General features: G+C 36.3%; 2 protein-coding genes across 3 annotated transcripts; one reads left to right on the top strand and one right to left on the bottom strand.

Annotated features, from left to right (window-relative positions):
* Positions 1–791: 791 nt before the first annotated feature.
* LOC142983448 (MICOS complex subunit Mic60-like) lies at positions 792–13,836 on the bottom strand. 2 transcript variants are annotated; one of them, XM_076130323.1, is made up of 18 exons: positions 13,681–13,836; positions 12,498–12,679; positions 10,968–11,124; positions 10,376–10,466; positions 9,700–9,771; positions 9,181–9,350; positions 8,672–8,798; positions 8,141–8,304; positions 7,600–7,725; positions 7,143–7,215; positions 6,945–7,033; positions 6,560–6,670; positions 6,093–6,210; positions 5,648–5,782; positions 5,027–5,130; positions 4,437–4,538; positions 3,970–4,055; positions 792–3,693 (listed from the first exon to the last, which is right to left on the bottom strand). In XM_076130323.1, exons 1-18 carry the CDS (start codon positions 13,723–13,725, stop codon positions 3,516–3,518), a joined length of 2,130 nt encoding a protein of 709 aa, XP_075986438.1. In that variant the 5' UTR covers positions 13,726–13,836; the 3' UTR covers positions 792–3,515. The 2 variants fall into 2 exon arrangements, with proteins under 2 accessions (XP_075986438.1, XP_075986439.1); XM_076130324.1 differs by lacking the exon at positions 9,700–9,771.
* Positions 13,837–13,951: 115 nt separating this feature from the next.
* mRpL35 (mitochondrial ribosomal protein L35) lies at positions 13,952–14,871 on the top strand. Its single transcript, XM_076130325.1, has 2 exons — positions 13,952–14,081; positions 14,233–14,871. Exons 1-2 carry the CDS (start codon positions 14,060–14,062, stop codon positions 14,739–14,741), a joined length of 531 nt encoding a protein of 176 aa, XP_075986440.1. The 5' UTR covers positions 13,952–14,059; the 3' UTR covers positions 14,742–14,871.
* The last annotated feature ends 505 nt before the right edge of the window (positions 14,872–15,376 follow it).

Here is a 15,376-nt window from a genome sequence, read left to right on the forward strand (position 1 = left end):
GACTAAACGTGACAGCTAATTTCATTGAATTTTCATGTTTATTATTTGCTTAAAATGGATGATATAGACGTGGAAGAATTTATAAATGAAATTGAATTACGTCCTGCTATATGGAACTCCAAAAGCGACAAACACAGTAATCGCACGGAAACAAAAAATGCTTGGGAAGGTATATGTGAAAAATTTATAAAGGATTTTAAAAATAAAAATACTGGTGAAAAAACTGTCTTGTTTTAACCTAGGATAAAGAATATGGAAATCACCAAAATTACATGTTAATGAAAACATCGGTAGTGTTCTTTTACGGGCGCGGCGTTTTTGTTTCTGTTTGATATTTTTTAACAGGAGCACTAACAGTAATGTTTCTTCGTCAGAGTCCATGGCTACACTGCTGTCACATGAATTTAAAACAACACTAACATACAAACGCACGGCAGTCAGATACGCTTTCAATTTAGGCGTTTGGTGTCGGACGGCTAACGTACCGCAGCGGTACGGCAGCGGGCTATAACCAGCGGCACGGTTAACGTGCGGCAGCCGTACGACACGAAACGTCTAAATTGAAAGAGCCCTTATTATTTTGCCAGAAATTGGTGTATCTATCACTATCATTATTCTGTTCCAAATACAGTTATGTACTCATGTACCTAATTTTTTTTTAAATCTCATCATAATAGTTCTATGAGCTGATATTTTACGCATAAATGCTGAGTCAATTTTGATTGCATTTTCCAAAAAGATGATACAAAACCAGTCAGGCAGAAGCTAGGATATTAAATAATAAAACAACATTGACATCTAAATGAAAAAAAAAATCTTTAATTTACATACCATATTTTATTTACATAAATTACTAAAATTAAAGAAACCTCCACTTCGCTGGCACATTAATTTTCTGGTCTAAATCTGATGATAATAAATGCAGAACACATTTGTGCACGAAACGAAACAATTCAACTAATATTTTATAACCAGCGATTACACGTTTTTGATACAAATTTTCTTTGTGAAATAACTTTGTAAATGAAAGAAAATAGGTAACCATTTTTCCGCCAAAATATTAAACAATATTTGACAATGATGGTTTAAATCTAAATAAATGGCTAATGGACATAATGGGTGTAAAATTGTAAATAACATAATATTTCAATGTCTTACAAATATAAATTAACATGGAAAAATAACAAAACTTTCATTTAAATAAGTAACAAGTCATTTTTATTCTACTTTTCGTCTTACATTACGATTTATAATACATTTCCTCATAATTCACAAAGGCAGCTATGTCAGTAAGAATGTGTCTTTATTTTAGCGCATTGAAATTAGGGTAGAATGACAAAAAATATACACCGTTTTCGTGCCGTTACAACTTTCATACAAAAAATACATTTTATTTGCAAAGAAAGTTTAATCAATAAATAACATTCAAGGTGAATTAGGGCTGATCAAAAAACCATATAAAGGGACTCGACTCATCAAAATTTTATACCTGCATATATTCTATGGGAACAATTTTATATTACAAAACAATTGCGTTTTAGACAAAACAATATACGAAAAGTACTCCGCAAATAAATTAGAGAGAACCTAAAATCTTTCCAGTTTTAAAACATGTTAAAATAAACAAAAAATGGTGTTAAATTTATTGTTTTGCATTTACTATATCTTCGCACTAACTAGGGTTGGTAATCTAAATTTTATATACGTGATTGTCTATGCGCCGCTTATTCTTATTGGAGTGGTGTTTAAGACCCATAATATTACACGTTAGACTAGTCGATGTAAGTTAATATAATTAAGTGCAAACGCGATCGAATGTCTAAAATCAGTTTGTTCAGATGAGTTTATTTACCTTCGAGTAGAGTCACATAGGGCCGAATACTCAAACGAAACTCAATAATTTTAAGTAACACTTAAGTCTCGTCTCGTATCGTAGTGGTAGATATAACTCAGAGGATCACTTAAAATTGAGTGACATTGGAGGATTCCGCTGATGCAGCCCTTATATGGTGACGACACGCGATCTTCTACGCTGGCCGTTAGTGACGCGATGTGTAGGTATACGACGTGACTTGTGTGTTAAATATGACAAAATACGTCGTCGCGAAAGTCTATGGTTTATCGGCAATAAAACAGGCCAATCATGATGTTAGTCGCTGACGTTGTTGATAGTTAAGAGTAAACACAGGTAAGAAGTTTTGTTTTTATCGCTCCATTCTTTCAGCTTTTTTGCGAAGCCTATGTTTTTTAACCCCTTTGTGCACAACGTAACATAAACCTTCCATACACGACGATTTTGTACTCAAATGACAGCACAGACTCATACATCCAATGGTATTTTCACAAAGTAGAAATGTCTGCAATATGTAACTGTCCGAATTACCATGAGTCATTACTGTAGCTGTCGCTTGAAGACAAAAATCATCGGGGATCGATGATTTATGTTGCGTTGTTTACAAAGAACCCGAAAAACATAGAAAGAAAGTATATTTTATCGCGTTCGTCGTTCCCTACTGTTGTCCCACGTGAACGAGTAACGCATTACAACGAGATATTTGGGCGTATTTTGACATATATTTAACACACGCATCACGTCGCATAGTATCGCGTCACATTCGACATTCACGTAAGACAACCTTAACTCTACTTGAATGTATACTCATCTGAACAAACCTTAGCTTTAATAATCGCTATTGTTGTTATAGATTTTATTAGGAATCCATACTAATATTATAAATGCGAAAGTAACTCTGTCTGTCTGTCTGTCTGTCTGTCTGTCTGCTACTCAATCACGCCTAAACTACTGAACCAATTTGCATGAAATTTGGTATGGAGATATTTTGATACCCGAGAAAGGACATAGGCTACTTTTTACCCCGGGAAAATGACGCATTTCCCGGGAAAATTCAGGTTGCGAACGAAGTCGCGAATAATCAATATAATAATGACATTAAATTAACAAAATTCCGTTGTCATGGCAACTGTTTTAATGGTGGATATGCCTTAGCGCGACTTCGTTATATTAAGAGATATAAATAATTTTAAGAATATTTTTCGTGAAAAAAAAAAACATATTTTATATCATCACGCTACGACCAATAGGAGCAGAGTAACAGTAAAAAACTTTAACAAAAACGTGAAAAATTCTGACCCATTCTCTTTTATGTGACGCAAGCGAAGTTGCGCGGGTCAGCTAGTACTCTATAATGGATCTTAAAACACACACACTGGACATTTAGAGTACGTTTTCACGAAAGCGAAACTCGGTAGATACGGCTGCGAATCAACCAATTGCAGTGCTCGAAATTTTCACTTCACGGAAACAGTGATATTTACCGATTCGCAATCACTTCGCTTTTCCCTGCTGAATTTCGCTTCCGTAGAAACGCACCCATAATGGCGGCTCCACACTATCATTGTGAACGCGTAGGTGTGAATATACGTGTGGTAGGTTTTCGTGGAGAATTAGTGCGACACTAGTGTGGAGCCGCCTAGCATAAAGATATGCGTAAGGCCTAGAGGTAGAGCAGGCCGGACACAGAAGCATGTGCCATGACAGCTTCAGCCGCCTGGCGCACCTCGAGGTGCTGGCGCGCGGCGGCGGCCCAGGCGCGGGACGCGGCGCGCGGCGCTCCCTGCAGCAGGTTCACGTAGCGCAGCGCCGCGCCTAGCGACCCGTGCTCCATGTGGTACCTGCACACAACACTATCTTATAGCAGTGCAGAAATATTTCCACTCGTCTCTTTAAACTTGCTGTTACAATTAAATACAGCATATTTTTGGTACTTTTGAGTCGTTAAAAGTGACCATGACACATCAACAATTACACATTTATACGACGACACCATACTTTGATCGACTCGGTTATCGAACTCGAGACCTAGTGATCGTCAGTAACATACACTACCGCCGAGAAAACAGACTACAGCCATATTAACTCAAAGTCGCGAAAAAGCAAATAATTGTTACCTTGCCCTCTGGATGATGTCGAATGTGTCCAATTTGGAGAAGTCAGTGGGTAAATTGTCCAACTCGTCCTTAGGTATCTCAGCATACTAAAAATATAAAAAAGACATGTTACATAAACACTATCTTCTGCCCGCAATAAAGTTCGCTTGAAAATATTTTCCTGGTGTTTATAATTTTTTTTCAGTGCAGTGTGGCATCTTAACTTTGCCATGGTAACTTTACCTATACATTATTTTATGACAAATATGTTTAATTTCAGTGATAATGCGCTACTACCTATGTCCCTACTCCCTACCAATCCCAATAACCATTGAAAATAACTATATTTCCCAGTTGGTAAAGTTTACACGACAAAGGTTACTGTGTTACCACAGTTGACGGTAGTTCTTGCGTGATCGAGTAACAATCATCCATCTAAACCTGTCATCTTTCACATTAATAATTAATATCAGTAAGCTTGTACGTACTTTCTGGAACAACAGTTTGGACTGCAGCCAAGATAAGAAGTATACTGGTAACGTAGCACCCTCACGACCCACTAGCGCCACTTTCACAGCGGTCTTCTCCATCTGAAATATTAAAATTAACCATTTAAATCATATAAATAACTTTTATAGTCTTCGGACTTAAAAAGAAAATGAAAGGTACATCATTAATATGGAAAATGTTATGCCATTTAACACCTGCCGAACTTTCGGAGCCAAAACATTCGCCAACGGAAGGTACAATAAACGCAATATAATTCCGACTTACATGTCAAGTGACTAAAATAACACAGCGAGCGTGTTGAACAGTAGCGCGATTCTCTAACACTATCAATTACCGATAACCGGTTAGCTATCGAGAAATTTTGTATCAAAATCTGATCAGCGCCTCTAACGGGCGTCGTAGGAACTATTTTGGAAGTACATTTTTAATGTCAAACTTTCGATACTCGACAGTACCGACTATAGAGATTCGGCATTTAGCGACGGAACTTGCATACTTGTAGTTGCGTATGTCGCTTCACTTAGCCTTTCTAGATACAATATTGATATTTATAGGCAAGTTTACTTACAACATCAAACCTATCCCGCAACGCTTTCTCGGTGACGATGCCCTTCTCGTGAACTTCACTAGGGATTCCCTTCAGCACTGTCTGTACCAGCTTGTCTGATTTGCCTGTTGTATAAAGTAATATATTAGTATTATTGGTGCATACTAAATGCGAGGACGTCACTATAAGATTGATGACAATGAAAAAGAATAATTCAGTAAATTCCATAATGCAATTTATCAACAATAGTTAGAACATTAGATACGCTGATTTTTTTATAGATGCTGTCAATTGTGATAAAAAATTGAGAATTAGGCTAATTTTGCACTGACATAATCTCTATATAGTTTAAAACTAGCAGACCCGCGCGACTTCGCTTGCGTCACATAAGAGAGAATGGGTAAAAACTTCCCCCGATTTTGTAATATTTTTTACTGGTACTCTGCTCCTATTGGTCGTAGCGTGATGATATATAGCCTATAGCCTTCCTCGACAAATGGGCTATCAAACACTGAAATAATTTTTCAAATTGGACCAGTAGTTCCTGAGATTAGCGCGTTCAAACAAACAAACAAACAAACTCTTCAGCTTTATAATATTAGTATAGATTAGTATCTATAGATGAATGTAAAGTGTACGCACCCGCTTTCTCGAGCGCCTTGAGCTCGTTGTCGACCTTGGTGTTGGGCGCGGCGCGGCGCGTGGCGGCCAGCAGCGCCTCGGCCGCCGCCCACAGCGACTGCGAGCGCCGCGCCTCCGCCTCCGCCGCCGCACGCTCTGTGCATACAATCATTCACCATTATTTATTATTTTTTACCCTCTTATTCTTAATACGGAACCTCATAAACATACTATAAACCTATTTTAGTTAAAAAGCTTATTTTAGTTATAATATGTTTTCTCCTCTTCATTTCGCTGAGGAGTGAAAGAAACAAAACACTTTATAAGCCTTTCATAACTTCATATATTTATATGAATAAGAGGGTTAGACTATAAAACGGTTTCTAAGTAGTATGCACGCACTCGGACGCTACATACAAAAAACCTGCAAATCAATAGCCATATTTTAACAATAAAATATACTAACGCTTCAACGTCTGCTCAATAGCCTTCAGTTTGCCGGCCATAGCCGCCAATTCCTTCTTGAACTGTACGCGTTCCTTCTCAACCTCTTTGGAAACTTCGCGGTTGAATGTGTTTAGCACCTGAAATTAAATTAAAATATTAGGTCGGGGAAAAAGTCTTTTTGCAGTATAGTATGTTTGAACTTGTTATAAAATCTTTTCTCTACACAAAAAAGCTCGATATTTGGGTACCTGAAAGAGCTCACTGAAAGAAACCTAATGAACCGTGTACTCATTTGTGATTCTTGAAGCTAAAGAGATTTTATTACAAGTTCATACATACTATAATGCGAAAATACTTTTTCCCCGACCTAATATAATAATAAAGAAATAATAAGCGTTTAGTAAAAATAAATATATAATAAAAACCAGGTCAAACGTATTTTTTCTTTGTACAATAGTCTGCCTAGCTCTATGTTTAAATAAATACCTCTTTCTCCTTCCTTGCAAGTCTGTCATTCAAGACCTCTTGTTGGATCTCGAACTGCTTCTTGAGCTGTTCCTTCATACGTCGGTTTGCTTCTGCCTGGATTTCTAAACTCTGGAAACAATGAAAAAATATTTCGGGTACAAACATATTATTCATACACATAAAACTACGCCTTTTTTTAGTGTGGGTATGCAACGACCAAATAAAATATTTTTTTTTCTTTATTCAAATCTATGCATCTCTTCTACAGCATCGCCGGTCAATAGTACCATGTACTTGACCTTTTTGAAAGATATCACTGATATAATTTGTGTATGTTTTTCTAGACCGTCCCCTACGGCATTCTCTTTTGTCAAGATTATTACGATTGTTTAATGTAAGTTACCTTTTTCATGAACTCTTTTTCCTTCTTCAGTCTCTCGGTTTGAACAATTTCATCGACTTTCGCCTCAATTATGGCTTTCTCGTCGTGACCTGAAACCAAATTGATTTCTAAAAAGTACTCTCTGTATACAAAATTATATTTGACAACAAAAATATATCCATTTTGTTATATAGTTATAGGTTTATTTTGTTAACTTACATTCAATAGCTCTGTTGATTTTCAGCTCTCGAACAGTCTGCAACTGCGCAATTTCGTTCTGCAGAAATTGAATCTGAAAATGAAAAAACAATTGGGTTATAGCAGAAATAATATTTGCAGACCAACAAAATGATATAAAATTTATTTCGTTAACAATATTCATACAATAAAAAATAAAAAATTACCTGGCTTAATCACTAAAGCGGAATCAGATTTGACATGGGATCAAATCCGACTAAATCGACTTCAAATTTAATTGTATCTACTAGTCGACTAACTATCTAGATTTTTTGAATGAACATTTGATCAGTGCCTCTAGCGGGCGCCGTAGTAACTATTTTTGTAGTACATTTTCAATGTTAAACTCTAGATACTCGAAACGCGCTACAGATCATATTCTGTCAGTAGTATTTCATTTTACACACTAATCAATTAAGAGATGTTTAGGTTTTCATACCTGTTTCAGTGCATAAGTCAACAGTAGGTCGGTGTCGCCTCTGATGTCAAGTTTCTTAGCGCACAGGTCCACGCCCGGGAACAACGCTTGCAACTCGTCTTTGAACATACGACGAGCTTGTTCCACCTGAAAGAAAATATACAGAGTGAGTTAAACTAAAAGAGTTTCGAAAATCTTTCCAAAAGAATTGAAGACCACTAAATCTGTACCAACCTTAATTAGGGTTTGTTTTTTTTAATGCTTCATGATTTCTGTACTTATTATGTGGGGTTTAAATACTGGTTAATTTTTTTGACACAGAGAAATGGCCATAAGATTACATAAGAGCACGCCAGCTGTCGCTATACTGGTGGGGGGACAAGTGTGTTTTTTCGTTCCCTTTTTCCAACCACATCGTCATGCGGGTTGATAGACTAATATTATTTTGACCAATTATTGTTTAATGAAAAATTGTAATCGCTGTCGTTGTTACGTCTCCATCTGCGGTATTTTCCTACGTCTCGTTTTGAGACCCACAAAATTATTTGGCTATAATCTGTACCTTGTTCCAGTAGCGGTCGCTGAGCACAGCCTTGTCGAGCTCGGCTTTGTACGCATTCTCAGCTTGACTGAGGTCGTTGCGGAACTGCTTCAAGTAGCGCTGCGTCGCCGCTATGCTCTCCGGTGGAGCCTGGACACCGGCTTGGATCATGCGGTCTAAGGTTTCTGTATAAAGAAAATGTTTGGTTGATTACTTGGATAGTAGAGTAGTAGATTGTTGGCTTATTGACCGACTTTAGAATAAGGAGGATGTTCTCAATTCGTCTGTACCTCTTTCTTAAGATTTTTACCTCATAAGTATTTACTGGGTAGATAACTTTTCGATGACTTTATTTTATTTGAAAGCGAGTCATTTAAATTTGGGCTAAATTTTTCTAGTACTTTTTGTGATGTCCTTAAAAAGGTTTAACTTTGTCTATTCCATGATGGTTTCATAGTAGCACCATAAAAAGTAATTTTGCTTAGAAGTAGCTTTTTTAAGAATTATTATATGCATTCATAATGCCCACGTATAATAGCAAGTTGTACATACCAATAGCACACCTAGCTTTGGCGCCGGCTTCCCTCGCCTTCGCGTAGGTCTTGTCTCTTTCACCCTGCGCGCCTTGAAGCGTTGAAAAGTACTTCTTGTCTAAATCACCGAGAGATGACTCGATCACCTATAAAATAGATTTACGCTTTAGTCATCGATGCCTTAATATGTACAAAGGGTTATGGTGAAAGAGATCACGAAAACAAGATAGGTTGAAAATAGAGTTGATTTGCTAACTAACCCCACCTAGCGTGAGATAAAGATCCAGGACTTATATGTGCAAATTAAATTGTATTGTTCTTATTAACTAAATCTTATCTTATAGTATATAAAATTCTCGTGTCACAATGTTCTCGTACTCCTCCGAAACGGCTTGACCGATTCTCGTGGAATTTTGTAAGCATATTGAGTAGGTGTGAGAATCGGTCATCATCTATATAATAAAATAAAATTGTCATGTCAAAAATTTTAAGGTCGCGAGTTATAATACAAAAGAGGTACTCTCTGACCTTAAACAAAGCGGTGTTATAATCAGCGCAGTGCTGCGTCGCCTTCTTGTAGTTGTCGATAGCGAGCTTGGTGTTCTCGTGCATCTCGTGTTCTATCTCCACCATGTCTTTAGTGATCTTGACGGGAGGAGGGGATTGTGGCTCGCATTTCTCTGTACGGACTAGTGTTGCTGAAATTAGAAAAAAAATATTAGACAGTTTCACAGGGCGTGGATAAGTACGGGATAACCGATCGTACATAAAGTAACAGGTCATGAAAACAACTATCAAAGTTCTACCTGTTACAGTAACTACAATGAATGTTGTGCATTCTCGTCAGTTTAATAATTAATATTGTCATCCGATTTTCATAGAAATTATTTAACCAGTATTGAAATTGTATCGTAAACTAGGATAACAGATCCATATCTACTCTTTAATTAAAAAGTCTTATGGCTGTAAAAGAACCGTTAACAAAAAAAAATCAAGTGTTATAGAAAAAGGCGACGGTAAAAACAACGCAATTCCCAAAGAACTTACCTTCCGTTTCAACTTCAGCTGGTGGGATGATCTTCTTCTCAACATAGAGTGGCTCGAACGACGGAGGCGGCACTGTTAGATACATGTGCACACATTATGTTAACTCCATATTAGTAACACACTAGGTCAAAATGTTTGAAGTATTGTTATAGACCCATGCATGGTTTTGAGTCGTGAGTTCCCATTGTATTTTGGGGTTTGGTGTAAAGGTAAAACAGTGGATGATGTATATTAAACACAGTTTGAATGTAGGAGACGAAAGTGCAAAGAAATGTTACTGTGCTTTTCATTTTTATAAACTGCAGTGGATTTCAGATTAAATCAATGAGTAATATCCTGTGGTTTATATACATTATGTTTTCCTGTCAATATGAAATAATTATTTCTGTTTATCATATGGATTTATGTGAAGTTTACACGGGTGAATAAAGCTGCACGGCATGGGCCGCGCGCCGAGATTCTATCGTCGAAATGAGAATGCGGCTAGATCGCAAACGACTAAACGTGCGAAGCGTTATTGCCGCAAGTCGATAATCGACCCGCGTAAAACCCCTTTTAAAAGTACTCCCAAAAGAAACAGTATGATAGTGGAAAAACAAACAGTATTAGAACAATAATGCAATGCAAAAAATCTATGTAATTGAGTAAAACCATTATTATTTTACAATTCACTTACATTGATATTCTTTCGGTGCGAAAGTTTTCTCAGCATCTTTGTCGATATCCTGTACCGATCTAGGTGGGATTGCCGGTGGAGTGACACCCTCCTAAAATACATCATAAATAACTGTATTATAAGAATTTCATCATCATTTAATCATCCTCATCTTGTCTCAACCTCATTGTTTAACCCATTAATGTCCCACTGCTGGGCAATGGTCTCCTCTCGTATTAAGGAAGGGATCAGGCCTTGAGTCCACTGTATTACATAGTAATAAAAATATCAAAGTTATATTACAGCTAGATGATGCCAATGCAGTGGTTATTAAGGTTACAAAGTCTATCTCTGCACAGGGATTGTTGGGACAGTGTCCTAGATGGGAAACCTTGTTGTTGCACCTACTAATAGTCGATCTTATAGTCAAACTGCGATGATAGTTTTATGGGACATTAACTAAATACCTGTGTTATAAAGACGTTTAATAAATAAACTGGGATTATAATGTTCCCATTGTTTGTATGTTCAATAAAATAAACACATTATAGTTTCTTATTATGATCACATTCGGTATTTTACAATTCTACCTTGATAGTTTACTGTATCTTACCTTTCCAAACATGAACTGGGTGATAAAAGTGGAGATATTGCCCAGTTGGTTGGTTGCAGCCTTCCAGTATGTTGTATTCTCCTGGTACACTAGAGCCACAAAGTCGTTAGCCCAAGGGACATTTGATTCCAACCAGTTGCGTGTATCGGGACTGTTCCTATGGACAAAAAAAAGGTTAAAAATGTTAATTAAATTTCTTCTTTGATAGTTTATTTCAGCAATAGCAAATTTATGTAATCAAATCTGCATACCACTGCTGATTTTGAAGCCTAAACTTTGTTTCCTAGGTTGCACTGCGTGGTATTTGTATATATCTTTATTTTTGAGCACAAGCCTCACTGTTGAATTTCCAGTCTCTTTTAATTTATGATTAACTAGCTGACCCGCGCAACTTCGCTTGCGTCCAATAAGAGAGAATGGGTGAAATTTTTCCCCGTTTTTGTAACATTTTTTACTGGTACTCTGCTTCTTTTGGTCGTAGCGTGATGATATATAGCCTATGTCCTTTCTCGAGTATCAAAATATCTCCATACCAAATTTCATGCAAATTGGTTCAGTAGTTTAGGCGTGATTGAGTAGCAGACAGACAGACAGACAGACAGAGTTACTTTCGCATTTATAATATTACTAGCTGACCCGCGCAACTTCGCTTGCGTCACATAAGAGAGAATGGGTCAGAATTTTCCACGTTTTTATAACACTTTTTACTGTAACTCTGCTCCTATTGGTCGTAGCGTGATGATATAAAATATGCCTTTTTTTCACGAAAAATATATAAAAATTATTTAAATATCTCCTAATATAACGAAGTCGCGCTAAGGCATAGGTATCCGCCATTAAAACAGTTGCCATGACAACGGAATTTTGTTATTTTAATGTCATTATAATATTAATTATTCGCGACTTAATTCGCCACCTGAATTTTCCCGGGAAATGCGTAATTTTCCCGGGGTAAAAAGTAGCCTATGTCCTTTCTCGGGTATCAAAATATCTCCATACCAAATTTCATGCAAATTGGTTCAGTAGTTTAGGCGTGATTGAGTAGCAGACAGACAGACAGACAGACAGAGTTACTTTCGCATTTATAATATTAGTATGGAAGTATGGATTATCTATGCAATTTAATAGCTTCTCAATTATAGTGTTTGGTAATATGCCAGGTATATGGCAATATGCATGCCAGTAGGCAACATTCTAAATGGTGAAATGTGTCTCTTGTTGTTATGATATTGTGTATCTAATAATTGTATTTAATAATTACAGTGACCAGCTGACCCATGAAACTTCGCTTGCGTCACTTAAGAGAGAATGGGTCATAATTTTCCCCATTTTTGTAATATTTTCATTGCTTAAACTCCTAATAGTCATAGCGTAATATTGTAGAGCCTATAGCCTTCCTCAATAAATAAGCTATTCATCAGAGCACCAGTAGCTAATGAGGTTAGTGCCTTCAAGCAAACAAACAAACTTTTCAATTTTATAATATTAATATAGATAATACATAATAATACCTATATTTGTTATACTTACTTAGCATAAACAACAGCAGCACCAGTAAGTACAGTCGCGCCCACAGCTCCCCAGAAGAATTTAGCAGACTTCTTAGGTGGTGGTGTGGCAGCACACTTCTCTGCTTCACCTGCATACCCTCTGTGCGGAGACCGCATCAATATGAGGGCAGCCGATGACCCGTCCACCACGTGCCTCCGCACCTAAAACCATTACTCATCACATTGTCATTTTATTTCTTAATAGTGGACTGACGTGACCTTATCCTTTGTTCCTTTGGGACTTTGGATCCCATCTATCCGCAAAAATACATTTTTATTTATATTGATGATGCCAGTTTAAACATTTACAAGCTAGTTATCTAATAACATCATACCAACCTAATTAGGTGTGTTTATAAGCTCCTAATAATTGTAAACACATAAGAACATGTCTATTATGCTATCATGGTTAATCTAAAAAAAGTGAAACCAAATGTAAGTGGTATACCCAACTTCATCCATATCTTCCTCCCCTCCCAATTAAGCCTGAAGAGGTCTTCTCCAAATAGGAAGAAAATAGAAACATAAAGTGAATATTGGCTTCATCTGATATATTTCATATTCATTATTTATTATTAAGTTTGTTTCTAATTTGGAAAAGAAAATAAGCTTCCTATATCTATATCTTTCATCTGATTGCATCTGCATGCTGCTATCTCTGTTATCTATAAAAACAGGTGATTACATCAACTTAGTGCCACTGAAGTAATATTATTACTGCAACTAAATTGCATATTCTTTAAACATATTATATTGTTAGCCATACATGAATATGATATTAGTAGAGAAGAAGAAACCCTGAGAAAATAAGATACTGGTACAACTTGACATGTTATTATTTTGTCAGACCAGTCATCTAGTCTGAACGCAGCCTTAGCAACAATTTTGTAGGTTATTTGAGAATATGACGTTTAATGATTGTTATGTAAGGTACAACAATATCAAGGACTGTGTAAATAGATCTCATAACAGAAGCTATATCCTCTAATAACGAACGAATAAGAAAATATAGACCTCAAACACTCTGCAAAACATTTTTACACAATCATAACATAGCGAAAATCGGTGTCAACAAATTGTCGATGAAATACTTGTGTATACAATATCCATGGTGATAACTACTTGTTATCGAGAGTAATACGTAAATGCATGATTGTACATACCAAAATTAGTTTTGCATTCCCTACATGGCTCGTAAATTTATACATTTTTCGGCACGAATCTCTTTCCACTTGGGCTGTCAAAATTCAGAGACTACAGAACGGCGACTACATTCAATCACAGAGAATAGAACAATAGTGTTTCTGTAATTTCGTTTCGGCCGTTTCGGCATAATTTTTTTATTTAAGTTAAGAGAAATGCTACTTTAGATAACCAACTGTGGAATTTGTTTTATATCCTTCTTGTAACGCCAAATAATTGGGTTTTATTTAGATTTTCTTAGGCTGTAGAACTGTGTTAAAAACTGTCATTTAATGTCAAACTATTTTTGACAGCTGTTCAATCACTCAAAATTACGATTTCTATGGTGTTTTGTTGAAAATGTTTCGTTGCGCGATTTATGGTAATACACTTTTAACTTGAATAAGTAGTGGTGTTAATATGTCTTCTAAATATGATGTATAATTTATTGCCTCTTTTTCCTCTATTTATTGAGCAAAAATTGTATCAATATTTCTGAGGCTTATTTTTGAGGTTATATTTTTCTTTTTCAGCTGTTCGGAGTATACGGCCTCTTACGGTCCCTTATATCAATGCTGCCAGAATTATTTATAACAATAAAAACTTTTCGACCCTCAGTAAAGTATGCAACGTGTCAGCAAATACAGGCATGAAGCCAGCGAGTCTTTTGAACAACAAACAGATTCTGGATATATCAAATAATTTACAACCTGTTCCTGTAAGAACTGTGACGAAATTCAGTCTAAAGCGAGGCAAAAGGAAGACTGTTAAGGCAGTGGTCAGCAGATTCTTCAGATTACACTGGGGAGGCTGGATAAGGCCTATGGTAGGCAGACATAAGAAAATGTGGAAGAAGTCTCCACCGCAAAAGAGGAGACTGAGACAGCACGTGACTTGTAACTCCACACAGAGCACATTGTTGGACAAAATGGTGACAAAATTCTGGAAGAGACCCAAGCATTATGTTGATGACCCATATGCTCCATACCACACTAGAGAGGAGTTTCCTTTCACAAGAACCAAGCCTATAGCTAGGCACTAACTTAAATGGAATACCTCAATAGTTTATTTAGCAGTACAACATCATGGCTACTGTTTCTGTGTATGCCTCTTAATTGATAAAATGTTATATTATGTTAGATATAGATAATAAAAAATTCTTACTCATACAATGTGTTATTATTACATTTGCTAGTAGATTGTTAGATTAAATTCAGGCCTTATTTTAGCAACACTAGATATGTGCATGAACCTATAGAACTCTATACTTTTTAGTTATAATCAGTCCTATCTTGCTGTAGTTTTTATTGCATGAATGTTACCAACATTTATGTAAATATTTCTGTAGGAATATAACTTCTGTAAAATTAGCAGATCCTCAACAAACAAGATAATAAGTACTATGCGTTATGGTGCTTTATTATACTGTTCTTTACATATTTTAGTCACCACTAGTATAATATTACAGTGGTGACATACCTACTACTAAAGAACAAGGGGCCCAGAAAATTTCCTTGCACTACACTTCCTACATGCAAGTGTAGAGCCTGTCTAAACCCAAAATAATTCTTATTTATTAGAGCAGATTATTAGCAAAAGTAATAATGAAAATGCTTAAATTTTCACAACAATTTGAAATTGCTGTTATATACAAAAACCCAAGTGCTGTAAGTATGT

The sequence above is a fragment of the Anticarsia gemmatalis genome, chromosome 24 (genome assembly GCF_050436995.1).
Source record: "Anticarsia gemmatalis isolate Benzon Research Colony breed Stoneville strain chromosome 24, ilAntGemm2 primary, whole genome shotgun sequence".
NCBI lineage: Eukaryota > Metazoa > Arthropoda > Insecta > Lepidoptera > Erebidae > Anticarsia > Anticarsia gemmatalis.

What these genes read in the sequence shown, in the direction of transcription:
- LOC142983448 (XM_076130323.1), bottom strand. Translation starts at nt 13,725, where the DNA reads ATGTATAAATTTACGAGCCATGTAGGGAATGCAAAACTAATTTTG. An exon ending in TGACTTATGCACTGAAACAG is followed by an intron (nt 7,216 to 7,599) that starts GTATGAAAACCT and finishes TTTCATTTTCAG; the next exon opens with ATTCAATTTCTGCAGAACGA. An exon ending in TATTGAGCAGACGTTGAAGC is followed by an intron (nt 5,783 to 6,092) that starts GTTAGTATATTT and finishes TTGTATGCACAG; the next exon opens with AGCGTGCGGCGGCGGAGGCG.
- mRpL35 (XM_076130325.1), top strand. Translation starts at nt 14,060, where the DNA reads ATGTTTCGTTGCGCGATTTATG. An exon ending in GTTTCGTTGCGCGATTTATG is followed by an intron (nt 14,082 to 14,232) that starts GTAATACACTTT and finishes TTTCTTTTTCAG; the next exon opens with CTGTTCGGAGTATACGGCCT.